General features: G+C 41.4%; 1 protein-coding gene across 1 annotated transcript in view; it reads left to right on the top strand.

The window, feature by feature from the left end:
- The first annotated feature begins 727 nt into the window (after nt 1-727).
- The window catches only part of LOC118563246 (C-type lectin domain family 4 member M-like), a 39482-nt gene continuing 24470 nt past the window's right edge, over nt 728-15739 (top strand). Inside the window, exons 1-4 of the mRNA XM_036137656.1 lie at nt 728-1210; nt 3463-3596; nt 7523-7628; nt 8041-8130. Coding sequence (XP_035993549.1) covers nt 7538-7628; nt 8041-8130 — 181 coding nt within the window. The 5' untranslated portion in view covers nt 728-1210; nt 3463-3596; nt 7523-7537. The remainder of the gene's footprint in view (nt 1211-3462; nt 3597-7522; nt 7629-8040; nt 8131-15739) is intronic.

The following is a 15739-nucleotide window of genomic DNA, read 5'->3' as shown; positions in this document are numbered from 1 at the left end:
CATTTCAGCTTTTAACTTTTTGCTCTCTCTCTTTTATCTTTATAGTAGATACACCTGGTCTGGCGTTCTGTTAACTGTGACATCATCCAGAGAAGACGGCTCACCCGCTACTACCATCTAATGTAGAACAGATTACTAGATCAATGTGTGCTTCTGTGCTTTTTTGTCTCTCTTGTTGTGTCTCTGTTCTGTCTTCTGTAACCCCAGTCGGTCGAGGCAGATGACCGTTCATACTGAGCCCGGTTCTGCCGGAGGTTTTCCTTCCCGTTAATGGGGAGTTTTTCTTCCCACTGTCGCTTCATGCTTGCTCAGTATGAGGGATTGCAGCAAAGCCATGTACAATGCAGACGACTCTCCCTGTGGCTCTACGGTTCCCCAGGAGTGACTGCTGCTTGTCGGGACTTTGATGCAATCAACTGGTTTCCTTATATAGGACATTTTTGACCAATCTGTATAATCTGACCCAATCTGTATAATATGATTGAACTTGATTTTGTAAAGTGCCTTGAGATGACATGTTTCATGATTTGGCGCTATATAAATAAAATTGAATTGAATTGAATATCCATCCCGCTCTACTGACACCGACGGTGACCACAGCCGAGCCGCGGCGTCTCTCTTTCAGCCATTTGTGTGACCCAGCGACCCACCCCTCTCCAGCTGTAATTGGCTAGCATGTTGCCTTCAGATGTTAATTTGATTGATTGAATTGTATGACTGACAAATCAAAGATAGTACTATTAGACCGATGGCCACTCCTAGGTAAAATAAATAAATAAAAAAACAGCCTCCTGTCCAGGGCGGGCACGGCTGGCTCAGCGGTCGGGCACGGTCCCCCAATGCCACCGGGTCTGCCTCAATCCCTCCCAGAGACAAGCTTCTGATGGAACTGAACTTTGAATGAACTATCTTCTAATCCACAGGAGCCCAGTGACTCTTTACTGTTCCAGATCATGGCTGATGAACCTTTGGTAAATACAAAAATTAAGAATTGGATTTCCATTATCAGATTTGAGGGGGGATGTTGTGCAATCAAGCCATGGGGGTAAAATTAGACTAAAGTTTAAAGCTGCTAAAATGTCTTTTACAGGCCCTCAGGGGACTGTTCTCACAGCAGGAGGACACTGTATAAAACGCCCAGGCCACGGACAAACGCTCTCTTTTGCCAGATGCTTAGCAGCATTGGGAGAACACTTTGAGTTCTGCACAGGTGAGACACAAAGGGGGTGGTTTATCAGATTTAGGCAGGGAAAGTTAAATGGTTTATTTAAAATGTTTTTTACTGTTTTGTTTTAAGCTTTGACCGAAGTAAATATCCTGGAGCTTATAGGCTAGCTTCCACTAGCATTCTGGAACCCAAACTTTGCTTATCTGGTTTGAATGTGTTTTTACTGTTCTAACAAACTTTATTTCCATAAGGGTTTTATACACCGATGGGATATTAATGTTTGTGTTTTCCGGTTCGCTCATTACAACCAAATAGAGCTTATAAGTATTTTTAGATTAGCGCTAAATGTCAGCTAGCATAGTGCTATTAGCTTCCCAGATAACATTAAATGTCAGGTTTAAACACTAAAACATTCATTAAACAACACAGAAAAGAAAGACAACAGATCTTTTCTTGCAAGGAGAACGACACAGGAACATGCTCAGTTACGAACCCCCATCCATTCTAAAACACATCTCTGTCACCCCTAACTTTTTTCATTTTCCTAGGGAAGCAAACTGCAATGTGACCTTCAACATCATAAACTAGCAGTTCAGTTATGCAGAACAATTGAGCATTCACTTCTCAGGGAAAGGAGTAACCACAAATGGCTAGGTGCAATTCATCACAGGTGCAGATAGTGCTGCAAAAAATGTTTTTATCATGAGACTTTTTCTCTTCACAAAGCCTTGCTCTGTAACATGGAAGAGAAAGATTAGTTATCTGAAAAACACTTTAATATCTGAATAAACTCAAACCTTAAAATCTTTTAATAGTGATGAGGAAAGACTAATGTCAATTTAATAGTGTTTTGTATAACTAGGATTAACCTATCAAGCGACCGATTGCTACAGTGCCCCTAGCTTCCCGGAGGAATAATTGCGTTAATAAACTTGTCCTAAATATTGTTGATTTTTACTCAGCGAATCATTCTTTAAATGTTATTTTCTCGAATAATGTTTTGTTTAACTCAGGATTTGCATTGTGAGTGGGATGAACATACCAAATGTTGTTCTAAAGTAGTCAAGCTAATTTGATGTCATTCCGCATTCTTCTTTTTATCTTCATGTTGCTTAGTAGTTGTAGTTAAGTTTCACTAGCCTAGAGGATTTGTTGATTGAAATATAGTGTTAATTCAGATAAACAGCATTACATAGTGATGTTCTCTGGCTGTTAATTTTATTTCTGTTAATACATTCTTGAACTTGAAGAGAAGTTGTCACTCCTTTATTCCATATGTGTGCAGTTTGCTGTTAAACATCAGTGCTCGAATCACATTTTCAACTATTGCCCTAATATCAGCTGTTCTTCCAGCTGATATTGTCCAGCTGATATTCACCGAATGTAATAGAGATAGCTTCCATTACATCAGGAAACTTGATTATTGATTGAGTTACAGTCCAAACAGCTGCATCGTATTATTTTTGTTCAGACATTTAAGTGTACCTTCTTGAGATGCAGGGGGACTGGCCATCCATTCTGTGTGAAGGAAGTGTCAATATATGAATGTCAATTGATGTTTCCTTAAATTTCCAGATGTTTGTTTTCTTGCTTTGACAGAACACTTGTTTAGTTGTAAGCACCTACCTCTTCCTGGTTTGGCTCCTCAGCAGGGTGTGGCAGCAAAAGGGAGAAACAAGCTGCAGGTGCTGCTGAAAGCTCTTGGAACAAACTATTTGTAAGGAGGGTAGAGCTTTAAGGAATTATGTTTATTTTGAAGTATTATTTTGATTGACTTTAGATTTGTGTAGTTGAAATATTTGCATTTATTTAAATATTTGTTAGGTTTCATTTACTGTTTTTGCGTGTTATTTTTGTGTAAGTATGGTTGTTTATTATTTTCTGATCATCCCCTTCATTGGGTCATTCTAGCAAGACACTCAGGGTGCACTGCTATAAAAGGCAGACGTTGTTGTTGTTCAGTGTGTGTGGTGTGTTTGGTGCAAGTCCTTAAATAAAGCCACCTCAAAAGTTATTCATGGTCCTGCCTCTATATTCAATGTTGAGCCTCTGCCGGTCAAAAGCTGACTCTGGACAATACCTAACAGACCGAGAGTTATTTATTAAACATTGAATAACTTAAAACATGCGTAATAGCACAACAGTGGGATTTCCCTAATGGTGTCATCAGTTTTTACCGTCTCTTAGAGGGGATGGCATTTTCTGGTGGTGAAAGGCCCAGCCTCCCTCTATGATGGACTTCATAATTTTGAAGAGTGTTAAATGATGCTATCTGATGGCTTTAAACCCTGCAGAAAAAGGAGGAAGAACCTCACCACTTTCTGAACTTCCTCTGAGCTGCAGTTCTGTCGTCTTCTCCTCTCAGCTTTTTTAAACTCTCTGAGCCTGAGTCCGGACCGGTGGATAGAATTGACATCTCCACCCGTAGGTAAGAGCAGAACCTTATGTTGTTGTCAGTTTTTTATTTTAAAAATCAGCTTTGTGTGTTCTGGTTCAGTTCCTTCTGAAGAACGTTGTTCTGACATTATTACCAGAGTTATTTCTTGTTAACTGAGGTTCTCCTCGGTACTGAGGACTATTTCTCAAATTAGGATTTAACCCAAAATCTAATTTAAATAATAATAAAAAAATGTGTTTAATGTATGCTTTTTTACAGACATTGTAATGAAATGTAACTCTGCATGTATCTGCATGTAACTCGTCCCTCATGGAGCAGTGGGCTGCCACTGTGTGGCCCCTGAGGAGCAGTCTGGGCTTTTACTTAAATGAAGCCTTTGGTGCATTAAAATCTGCTTGAAATTTATTTATCAAAATTGTCTAAATAAAGAAAGTATTTAAAAAAATATATACTGACCGACATCCAGTTCTTATCTTGCTTAGATCAAAAGGAATTAGCTTTTTTTGGATCGAGACAAAATCATTTCCAAACTGGTTGACCCTCCTTTAATGATTTACAAGTTAATTTCCTACACAATCTGACTATTGTTTTTGTTTGAAATTATCCCATTTTGTAGAGCATGTGAAAAAAATTACAACATAACTATTGGTTATTTTTTTATATTCATTTTTCAGCCATTCATTTTTTTAGTGCTTTTTACAACTTTGGCCCATGTACTGAAAAGTTTGGACCCCCCTGGTTTATGGTGACCTAATCATAAAACAAGCCTGGTTATCGATTCCATTTTAGTCAGCAAAGTCCTTCTAAAAATAGTCATATCTATTTGTAGCCAATTATTTAATATAGTTTTGTTTCTTCCACAATATTTTGAAAGTTTTTATTTTTGGAAAGTTCTAAGTTGGTGATCCTATATGTAAATATTGAATTTGCATCTTGACTGGAATATTAAATAGAGTTTCTGGACCATCATGAATTTTCATTATCTCACATTTACAATATTCAGATGAAGACTTGAAGTGTCAGAGAATAATTTAAAGTGTAACTCAACCCCATGTAAAGCATATTTCTGCCCCCAGACAAATTTGAAAAACTCCATCAAAGTGGGCGGGGATACGCGGGAACGGGAGCGGGCTGTGTTTAGGATGGAGGGAAGAAGCTGCAAGCTCGATTGGCCATATTGAATCATGAAGAGTGAGCAGGGTTATGCTGGTATTTACACCACGGTTTGGTCTTTTGAGGTGGAGGATTTTTCATCCCCCTCGTACCCAGAGGTTGAGGGAGGCTTGTGGAGCCCAACGGGCCAAAGTATTTTTCTTCTTTAGATAACGTATCACAAGATCGTTTTAAGAGTAAGTTGATGATTGATGGTATCAGATTGCCAGATCGACACAGCAAAAGCCTGAAGAGACAGAGAGAGTCTGTGAAATGCTGGCCAAGTGCTCCGTACCGTGACATATACAGCTGCCTTATAAACACGGCAGGCCAGTACAGACGAGAGAGCATGAAAGCCCCTGAAACCACTGGACGGCTACAATTATTTTATATCAGGAAAAAGGCTCCAGCAACGCCCGCGACGCCATGAGGGATTAAGCGGTCGGGAAATGGATGGATGAATGTTGTTCACACGTTTGTGCAACAGCACAAAGCGGCGTCTGACACAGACCGCGTCTCAGCAGAGAGGAAGACCCGCCTGGTAGGTTAAAAAAAACATTGTTCACTACAGATTATTTTGGTGTTTTTGTCTTGTTAAAATGGGTGGGTGTGTCGGCGACATTGCAGCGTAAACACAGAAGTACTAGCGCCCGTGAACCGGGGCGTAATGGAGCCGCTGTCTGGACTTCTCCGGCCCGCTTCTCCGGCCCGCTTCTCCGGCTGTCTGGAGCAGCAGCAGGCTGCTGCTCCAGACAGCGATCGTGTAACGATCACCTCCCCTCCGCCGCTATTTAAGTGGAACAATGACTAGAGCAGAATTAAGTTGTATTTACCGGAGATGAAGTGTAGACTGCAAATTCTGGTTCCCACAGTCCATTGGGAGTGTCTGCCCGCATCCTTTTCATTGAAAATATCCATTTCTTTCTTAGTCCTTCCTCCTTCGGTAAACGACAGAAACGTACATCCGACGATTTGGAATGCCTCTGTGTGCAACCGGGAGCACAACAAGTCGTAGGCATTGTTTAGATTCCAAAAAAAAAAAAACTAAAAGTACGCTCTAAATCACCCGTTTTGTCATGTAGTAGACGAGAACAGTACTGTTTTTTGCCAACCACCGTGACCCGGATGTAGCGCTGACATCACGCGTGAACTACCCTATACCCCACAACGGCAGAGCTACCAAAGTCACTATATCAGAATTATGTCACAGCCACAGAAAGAAATGTTAATTAGAAATTCAATGCAGGTACAATGATGATTTTAGACACAAAAGTAAGATTTCAACAAATATGCACTATTGTTTCAAAATAATGACCAGGATATATAGACAATATGTAGGACAACATGTGCTTTGTGGATCTGGAGAAGGCATTCGACCGTGTCCCCCGAGGGATCCTGTGGGGGGTACTCCGGGAGTACAGAGGACTGAGCCCTTTAATAAGGGCTGTCAGGTCTCTGTACGACCGGTGTCAGAGTCTGGTCCGCATTGCCGGCAGTAAGTCGGACTCGTTTCCAGTGAGAGTTGGACTCCGCCAAGGTTGCCCTTTGTCACCAATTCTGTTCATAACTTTTATGGACAGAATTTCCAGGCGCAGCCAAGGTGTTGAGGGGATCCGTTTTGGTGGTCTTAGGACTGCGTCTCTGCTATCCTAAGGCCAAATCAACTCAACTATTTTTGCCAATAAACTGTTAACATGGCTGTCTTATAGTATTGTCTATATCCATCCATCCATCCATCCATCCATCCATCCATCCATCCATCTATCCATCGTCTTCCTCTTATCCGGGGTCGGGTCGCGGGGGTAGCAGCTTCAGTAGGGAGGCCCAGACGTCCCTCTCTCCAGCCACTTGGGCCAGCTCCTCAGGAGGAATCCCAAGGCGTTCCCAGCAGAGAGACATAGTCCCTCCAGCGTGTCCTGGGTCTTCCCCTGGGCCTCCTCCCGGTGGGACGTGCCCGGAACACCTCACCAGGGAGGCGTCCAGGAGGCATCCTGACCAGATGCCCGAGCCACCTCAACTGGCTCCTCTGGACGTGGAGGAGCAGCGGCTCTACTCTGAGTCCTCCCCGGATGACTGAGCTCCTCACCCTATCTCTAAGGGAGAGCCCAGACACACTACGGAGAAAACTCATTTCAGCCGCTTGTATCCGGGATCTCGTTGTTTCGGTCACGACCCAAAGCTCGTGACCATAGATGAGGGTAGGAACGTAGATCGACCGGTAAATCGAGAGCTTCGCCTTTTGGCTCAGCTCTCTCTTCACCACAATGGACCGGTACAACAAATGAAATATTTAATTTAATTTTCTAGATACCATGGAACAGGAAACATAGAGCATAACTCATCCTGTTTCCTGTTTCATAATTCAGATAAACGTTTTTCTTATTTTTTTAATTCTCTGATTTTAAACGGTTTTTACATATTGTTAGGTTTGTTGTTTTTAAACCACTTTTTCTTTACCTTTCCCCTGAATCATCTAAAGAAATAGAATGAGTCTCATGGTGCCAAAGTTCACATTTAACGATGAGTTCTGTTTTGTTTCTGGTTCATCTCTTAAACTTAGGAGGCTTTTCTACCTGCATGTCAGAATTAAGCTGCTCAACGAACAAAAAAACAACTCTTGGAAAACTGTCAGAAACAGGTATTAAAAAAGCAGCAAAAGTCTAAAGAAAGTGTTGAAACATGAAGAGAGTCTGGCTGTTGGAAAGCAAAATGGAAATTCCTCCTGAAAGAATTTGCAGGAGCACAACTTTCTGTGTCTCTGTTCTGAAGCACCATCTTTTACAGCTGCATCTCTGACCCAACAGTTCTGAGCATCAAACATGGTGAGATTTGAAGGGGAACATCAGATCTCAGTGGAACATGAAGAATCTGCATCTTCAGCAAAGAATGAGGCTATAAAGAAGATTCCAGGTGAGAACAAACCCCCACAGATTACCTATCAGCACAGAGTTTAACTGGAAACTTTAACAATATAACCAACATCTTTCGTTTGCTTGTCAAGATAAAAGCTTCAGGACATGCAGCTCATATCTGCAGCATCACTTAACTACATGCAAACATAAATTTCACATCGGATGATCGACTTCCTGTTCTGCTGAAATACCAGATCTATCAGTTCATTAAACAAAGTCAGAAGCTAATTCAAATTAAATCCAAAACCTTTTTATCGTCACTAAAACTAATCCTTTTCATTCTAAACATGATATTTAATAAATAAAAATGTCAATATGCAGTATTTAGTGTTGGTTGTATCTGTTTTCTGCTATATGCTTTTGAGGTAATTGTTTCCTGTTATTTTCATGTTATTTAATTTCTGCTGCAGGAAGAAATGCCTTCAGGCTGATTCTCCTGAGCTTCGGGCTTCTCTGCATCCTTCAAGTTGCTCTCAACATTTCACTGCGTCTGACCTTCTGTGAGTTCGCTGGACTTTTCTGTCTAATCCAAAGAAAATGTAATTCCAACCTTTGAGTAAAACTAGTCCAAGGAAACAGCAGCGTTCCGTCAACACATTGAGCTTCAGCACAGCCATCTTCCACCTGAGTGAAGTTGCCCCCCCCCCCCCACCTTCTTCAAATCAGACAAAATTGGTGTCAAACGTTTGTGCCGCTATCATTTTAAAGATATAAAGAAGTGTTTCTAGAGGTCATCAAAGGTCAACCCCCCCCCCTCCCTTTCTTTAAATCAGATGAAATGGCTGTCAGTCAGGGGCGGTTCTAGACAGGGGCCAACAGGGGCCCATGCCCCTGTAGAAATGGTCCTGGCCCCTGTTATGGCCCCTGTACTGAAGACATGATAATAAATACACTTCTCATAATTATTTCCAATGGTAAAGAAACCATAACTGACTGGTCCCTTTGACCAATATTATTTTTTACCTATGCAGTTTTACACTAAAAAGAATTTAAAACTTAAGATGTTCCATGTTTAGCTTTAGCCGTATTGAGCTGGGGGCAAAGTTTTCAACTGCTAGATCAGGGGTCCGAAACCTGCAGTTCCAGAGCCACCAGTGGTTTACTTAATATTATTACACATTTAAATATTGCCATTTTATTGTTTTTTTTTTTTATTTTTTTGTTCTGTGCCCCTGTGAAAAAACACTGGCCCCACCTTGGCCCCCCTGGTAAATTTGGTCTAGAACCGCCACTGCTGTCAGTTAACTCGACTCTGTTTGTGCTGCTTTGGCTTTGAAGATATCAATTACAGTTTAAACTTTTTGATGTCAAGCGTGCTGGTTTTGCTTTGAACATATGACTGAAAACTTAAAACAGAGAAGCTTCACTTATTCCGTTATGACCAACTCATAACCACAATTGTTTACAAATTACTTTTATTTATCTTGATTATCTGGCTTTACAATTCGTAGCACAGAATTTTCAACAACATTTTACAATAAAAGCCTAATTTGTTTTGTTAAAGAACACTACATTTGACCTTTATTTTTTTTTGTCACCAAGCGTTCAAAGTTGCCCTTCTGGCGCATGAAATGTTATTTTTGGTGTTATCCATGTTGAAAGACCTTTATCAACCAGTACAACTGAAAATTTTTGCTATACAAAAATATAAAATTTTAAAATATATATTTTAAATATAAAATATACATTTCAAAATTTTATATTTTTGTATAGCAAAAATGTTCATTTGTACACATTTTCATTTGTAAAATAAATATATTTTAAATATAGATATTTAAAATATCTTGGTTTTAAGGTGTTAGGCCCACATCCAGGACACAATCGGAAGGCAGAGAGCAGTTTAAAGATGTTTATTGAGACACTCAGACGAACAGAGGAGAACGAAGGGACAAGTCACGATGGGGCTGCGCCTGTGAGAGACGTGTCGCCAGGACTCGCACGATCTAGGACGAGAGGAGAGCGGTTAGATAACTCCAGTGCACGGGAGTAGTGTGAAAGAAGGGGGAGGTTACCACAGAGCACGCAAACCGGGCCGGGGGAAGTGGGGCAAGTGGAACTCAGCAGGGCTCTCTTCAATCAGGTGACTGAGTGACAGGTAAGCTGGTGGATGGAACGCAGGTGGGAGCCCAAACCGCACCAATGCGGCAACAGGCAGGAGGAGCAGCTGGAAGAACTGAAATGTGACTGACGAACCAGGTGATTTCAGGAAGGGGATTCTCACGCCCGGCTTGGTACCACCAAGGGGGTATGCCAGAGTAAAATCTGAGTGGTGGGCATTCGGATGACTGGTCCCCAGAACACAGAGCCAACACAGGTGAGTAAATCCAAACACGACAAACTGGAGAAGACAGGAGACAGGATTAGTCCAAAAACAGGGTTTCCAAAAACTCACAGGTCCGAAGCTCGGGAGACAGATCTGTGGCCTAGGCATACCACGACGGCGTAACACTCTGGCGTCTTCCAGCTGCCTGAATGCTCCATTTAAGCTCCAGCCGAAGCAGCCACAACGAGCCGCAGGTGCGCACCACGCCCACCCGACAACTGCAATCACCTGTCATAGAGAGAGAGAGGAGAGAGCTGGAAGCGCTGGCAGAGAGCTGCACAGCACTGCCTGCAGAATTCTGACATAAAATATATATATTTTAAGATGCATATTTTAAAATATATAACATTTTTGTACTGCTATAATTTTAATGATATTAATAATAGTTTGTAGAGGTCCTCAAAGGTCAGTGAACATCAGTTCATCTTGAAACTGTGAATTTCCTATACATTCTAAGTTGCTAACCCATGAATATGAATAATTTAATGTTAACCTGGAAAAAAATGATAGCGACACAAACGAAAATGTTTGCTGCACAAACCAGCACAAACGTAGCACAGTTGATTGACACCTGTTATAAGAATTATTATTCTGAAGTCACTATGGCCTCACACCTCTCGGACACAGGAGGCCTGGAGACCTGATGTCTGTGTATAAGATACACTGTTTGCTGTTTGCAAGGCCAAATGCTGCAGCTGCTGAGGGATACTGATTGTTACGATAGACTGTTTTTGTTTTGTCTCATGGGAAGGCCACGGTGCAGTATTAGTGGAAGCCGAAAAGTGAGACAGGCAGAGACAGGGCAGACGCAGACTGCAGCGGAACCGTGGGGTGCGATTACTTTCCATCTATGTGATCTCTGCTCTGTTTCTCAATAAAAGTGCTGGAACTATATCACTCCACCGTCTCCTTCTTCAGTAACTCAGGGAGGTCAGTTATCTGTTCAAAACTCCCATAACACACCAAATTTATTTATTTTTGCAAATGTGAGCAGGGTCACGGGAGTGATTGACCTCTGATGACCCCTAGAGAACATTTTTCTTTATATCTTTAGAATGATAGGAGCACAAACGACAATTTTTGCTGCACAAACGTTTGACACCAATTTTGTCTGATTTGAAGAAGGTGGGGGGGGCAACTTCACTCAGGTTTATCACCTTCCTCAACATTTGAAAGCTTTTGAACCACCAGGGACTATATCAGTGGGCAAATCAGAAAAGGTTTTGATTACAGCTTTCTTCCCCCCACTTGCTGGTGTGCCCTTGGGCAAGCCACTCAACCTCAAGTTACCTACTGCCTTTCATTGTATGAATGTGTTTGTGAGCATAGTTGGTTCAATGTAGCTTGAGTGTGAAGCACTTAAAATATTCAATTGGCTCAAAAGAACAATAGAGCTGAATATCATCAGCATAGATATGATGAGCTACCTCTATAGTTATGCTGCTATAGGCTTAGGCTGCTGGAGGACATCAGGGTCTATTTCTCTCACTCTGCTGAGTTCTCCTACTGCTCTCCAATCTGCTTTGTTTGTTGTTATTTCAGCTTTTAACTTTTTGTTCTCTGTCATTTTTCTCTTCATAGAAGGTACACCTGGTCTGCCGTTCTGTTAGCTGTGACATAATCAGGGGAGGCAGATCATCCTCTATTACCATCTAACATAGAAAGTACTCCTGGGTCAATGTGAGCTTCTGAGCTTTCTGTGTCTCTGCTCTGTCTTCTCTAACATAGAAAGTACTCCTGGGTCAATGTGAGCTTCTGTGCTTTCTGTGTCTCTGCTCTGTCTTCTCTAACATAGAAAGTACTCCTGGGTCAATGTGAGCTTCTGTGCTTTCTGTGTCTCTGCTCTGTCTTCTCTAACATAGAAAGTACTCCTGGGTCAATGTGAGCTTCTGTGCTTTCTGTGTCTCTGCTCTGTCTTCTCTAAGCCCCAGTGGGTGGAGGCAGATGAGCGTTCACACTGAGCCTGGTTCTGGTTCTGCTGGAGGTTCTCCTCCCTGTTAAAGGGGAGTTTTCCTCTCCACTGTCGCTTCATGCATGCTCAGTATGAGGGATTGCTGCAAAGCCATCAACAATGCAGACGACTGTCCCTGTAGTTCTACACTTCTCCAGGAGTGAATGCTGCTTGTCGGGACTTTGATGCAATCAACTGGTTCCCTTATATAGGACATTTTTGACCAATCTGTATAACATATTTGATTTTGATTTTGTAAATTGCCTCGAGATGACATGTTTCATGAATTGGCGCTGTACAAATAAAATTGAATAGAATTGAATGGTAACTATAATCATTAACTATATTTTGCAGATCTATGAGAGATGGTTGATTAAAGCATCTGATTGACAATAAACGTTTGTTTGAGTAAACCTGCATTTTACACACCACAGATAGGTCACAAAAGACCGAAGACTCTGGCAGAAAGTTGAAAATCCAACCCAGTGAGGAACCTGGCCAGAACCCGACCCAAAAACCTACTGAAGACCCATTTGCAAACCTGACCGCACAGAATCAACAAGAGAAGTGGCTGTTTTGTGTTTATGGCAGCACTGTTGGATATCTTGATCTTGATTTAAACGCATGTGAGTAAATAGTTGGTTTTGTTTCCTCAAATCAGACCAGGCAAACATGTTCTGGCAAAGTAAATCATATCTGTTTTGCGCTGTTGATACAGAACGAAAGGTAATACATAAGAGGATTTAAAAAAAAAAGGAATTTTCCCAATTTCATGAAATTGATAATCACTGTACTATTTTGGATTTAGCTTCATTTAAAAGAAATTACAAAACACGAAACTCTTTAAACACATATGAGAAGCTACAGATGGTTCCACATCCAGTGATCTTCAAACGTTCCCAAAAAAGTTTACCAAATTATGATAAAGAAGACAAAATGTAATAAAGGAGGAAAGTAATGTAAATAAAATCAGACAATATTCATATAAGACGTGGGTGAATTAAAACCTACGTGATGAAGAGCTAGTCAAAGGAGAATTAGAATACTTCATGACCTGAAACCCCCAAAGCTTTGTCATTTAATGCATTAAAATGTCTTAATTCTTGGGCACAAACCATTTATGTTAAGAAGCTAAATAAAATATGGTCACATACACAATAGATTGAGCTGTGCTGAATCACCACCTTGATGCAGCGACAGACTATAGGCAGTACTGGCAAATACTAAGGGTCCTGCATTCATAGGGGGGAAGAGGTGTTTTGTTTTTAACAGCCTACAACTAATACTACTTTATATAGCCTGCTATTTGTCATGAACCCGGACACAGCACGCACACACAGAGCTAGTTCTTAAAAGTGAGTTTATTGAACAGTGTGGATGATGGATGATGATGGAACCCAGAGTCTTTCATCAAACGGAGATATAGGGTGCAGAAGCTGGCCGGCAGGAGTAGTGCGGAGAGTCAGACCAGGAGGGAACACTGGAGCCGATGACTTAAGACCAGAACGGTACACTTGAGACCAGGACGAAGACAGGAGCTGAGAACTTGAGACCAGGACGAAGACAGGAGCTGAAGACAGAGACCACAGCGGAACTCCGGAAACAGCAAAACCAAACTGCGGGCTGAGTTGGAATGGAGTCTCTGGCTGTGACTTAGCTGGAACAGTGCTTCAGGCTGAGGCTGGGCTGGAATGAGGTTTCTGGCCGAGGGTGACCTGAAACAGAGCTGAAGCAGAGTCTCTGGCAGTGACTGAACAAAAAATAAAGCTGAAGTAAAGTCTTCTGGCTGACTGAACAAAAAACTGAGCTGATACAGGATAGTGACTGAAACGGAGCAGGAATTGAACACTACGGACCGGCAACGAGAACAGAATGAGGTGAGTATATATAGAGGTGAACACACGTGGAAACAGATCAGTGATAATTGCAGCCTGACAGGTGGAACCAATCAGGCTGCGCAGGGAAGAGAGAGAGGAAGGGAGGCTCAGCATGCAGCCTACAAGCTGCATCCTGACACTATTATTTTAAGAAATTAACAAAACCAACTACGACTTTTATCAAGCATTGTAAGGGGAAATGAGTGTTTCAGCTTCACACCCAGCAGCATTGCACTTTACACTAAAGCAAGCACTCCTTTCTCACTTCTTGCCCATTAAAGGGAGAATAATGATCAGTGCAGCACAGCTCAGTACAACCGAGGAAGTAAAAGAACAGTTCTGTGCTTCTAAAAATACACTACTGGTGAGCTTATTTTGTATGAACATGCAGCTTGTTGTTATGTTTCGTGCAATGCATGAGTTGGAACGAGACTGGGCTTTTGGGTAGCTGCATGGCTCAGCAGGACCCTTTACCCAAAAAACCCAAAACACCGGTCAGCTTACTGTCTCCCCTGTTATTGTAATCCTCAAGGAACATTTAACCAGCATGTATAAAATAAGAAAAACTTGTTTCTACACAGCAATTCATTTAATTTATGCTTTTTAATTCCAAAAATTGCACATTAAATATAACAATAGCTGATATTATTGATGTTACATTCAATTCAATTCAATTCAATTTTATTTATATAGCGCCAAATCATGAAACATGTCATCTCAAGGCACTTTACAAAGTCAAGTTCAATCATATTATACAGATTGGGTCAGATTATACAGATTGGTCAAAAATGTCCTATATAAGGAAACCAGTTGATTGCATCAAAGTCCCGACAAGCAGCATTCACTCCTGGGGAACCGTAGAGCCACAGGAAGAGTCATCTGCATTGTACATGGCTTTGCTGCAATCCCTCATACTGAGCAAGCATGAAGCGACAGTGGGAAGAAAAACCACCCATTAACGGGAAAAAAAACCTCCGGCAGAACCGGGCTCAGTATGAACGGTCATCTGCCTCGACCGACTGGGGTTACAGAAGACAGAACAGAGACACAACAAGAGAAACAAAAAAGCACAGAAGCACACATTGATCTAGTAATCTGTTCTACATTAGATGGTAGTAGTGGGTGAGCCGTCTTCTCTGGATGATGTCACAGTTAACAGAACGCCAGACCAGGTGTACCTACTATGAAGAGAAAAGAGAGAGAACAGAAAGTTAAAGCAGAAATGACAACACATAATGCATAATTGAAGAACAGTAGAACTCAATATAGTGAGAAAATTAGATCCTGATATACTCCAGTAACCTAAGCCTATAGCAGTAAAACTATAAAGGTGGCTGAGAGTAACATGAGTCACTAGTTATAATTTTTGTCAAAAAGAAAAGTTTTAAGCCTAGTCTTAAAAGTAGACAGGGTGTCTGCCTCACGGACCAAAACTGGGAGTTGGTTCCACAGGAGAGGAGCCTGATAGCTAAAGGATCTGCCTCCCATTCTACTTTTAGAGACTCTAGGAACCACCAGCAGACCTGCGGTCTGAGAGTGAAGTGCTCTGTTAGGAACATACGGGGTAATCAGAGCTCTGATATATGATGGAGTTTGATTATGAAGGGCTTTATACGTTAGAAGAAGAATTTTAAATTCTATTCTTGATTTAACAGGAAGCCAATGAAGGGAAGCTAAAATTGGAGAAATATGATCCCTCTTGTTGATTTTCATCAGAACTCTTGCTGCAGCATTTTGGATCAGCTGAAGGCTTTGAACTGCATTTTGTGGAATTCCTGATAGTAAAGAATTACAATAGTCCAGCCTTGAAGTAACAAATGCATGGACCAGTTTTTCAGCATCACTCCTGGACAGAATGTTTCTAATTTTGGCGATATTCCGGAGGTGAAAAAAGGAAACTCTGGAAACCTGTTTAATATGGGATTTAAATGACATGTCTTGGTCAAAAATAACACCAA

This window comes from Fundulus heteroclitus, chromosome 5, assembly GCF_011125445.2.
Source record: "Fundulus heteroclitus isolate FHET01 chromosome 5, MU-UCD_Fhet_4.1, whole genome shotgun sequence".
Classification (NCBI taxonomy): Eukaryota; Metazoa; Chordata; class Actinopteri; order Cyprinodontiformes; family Fundulidae; genus Fundulus; species Fundulus heteroclitus.
The sequence above is the reverse complement of the archived record's forward strand: the minus strand, read 5'-3'. Positions and strand labels throughout refer to the sequence as shown.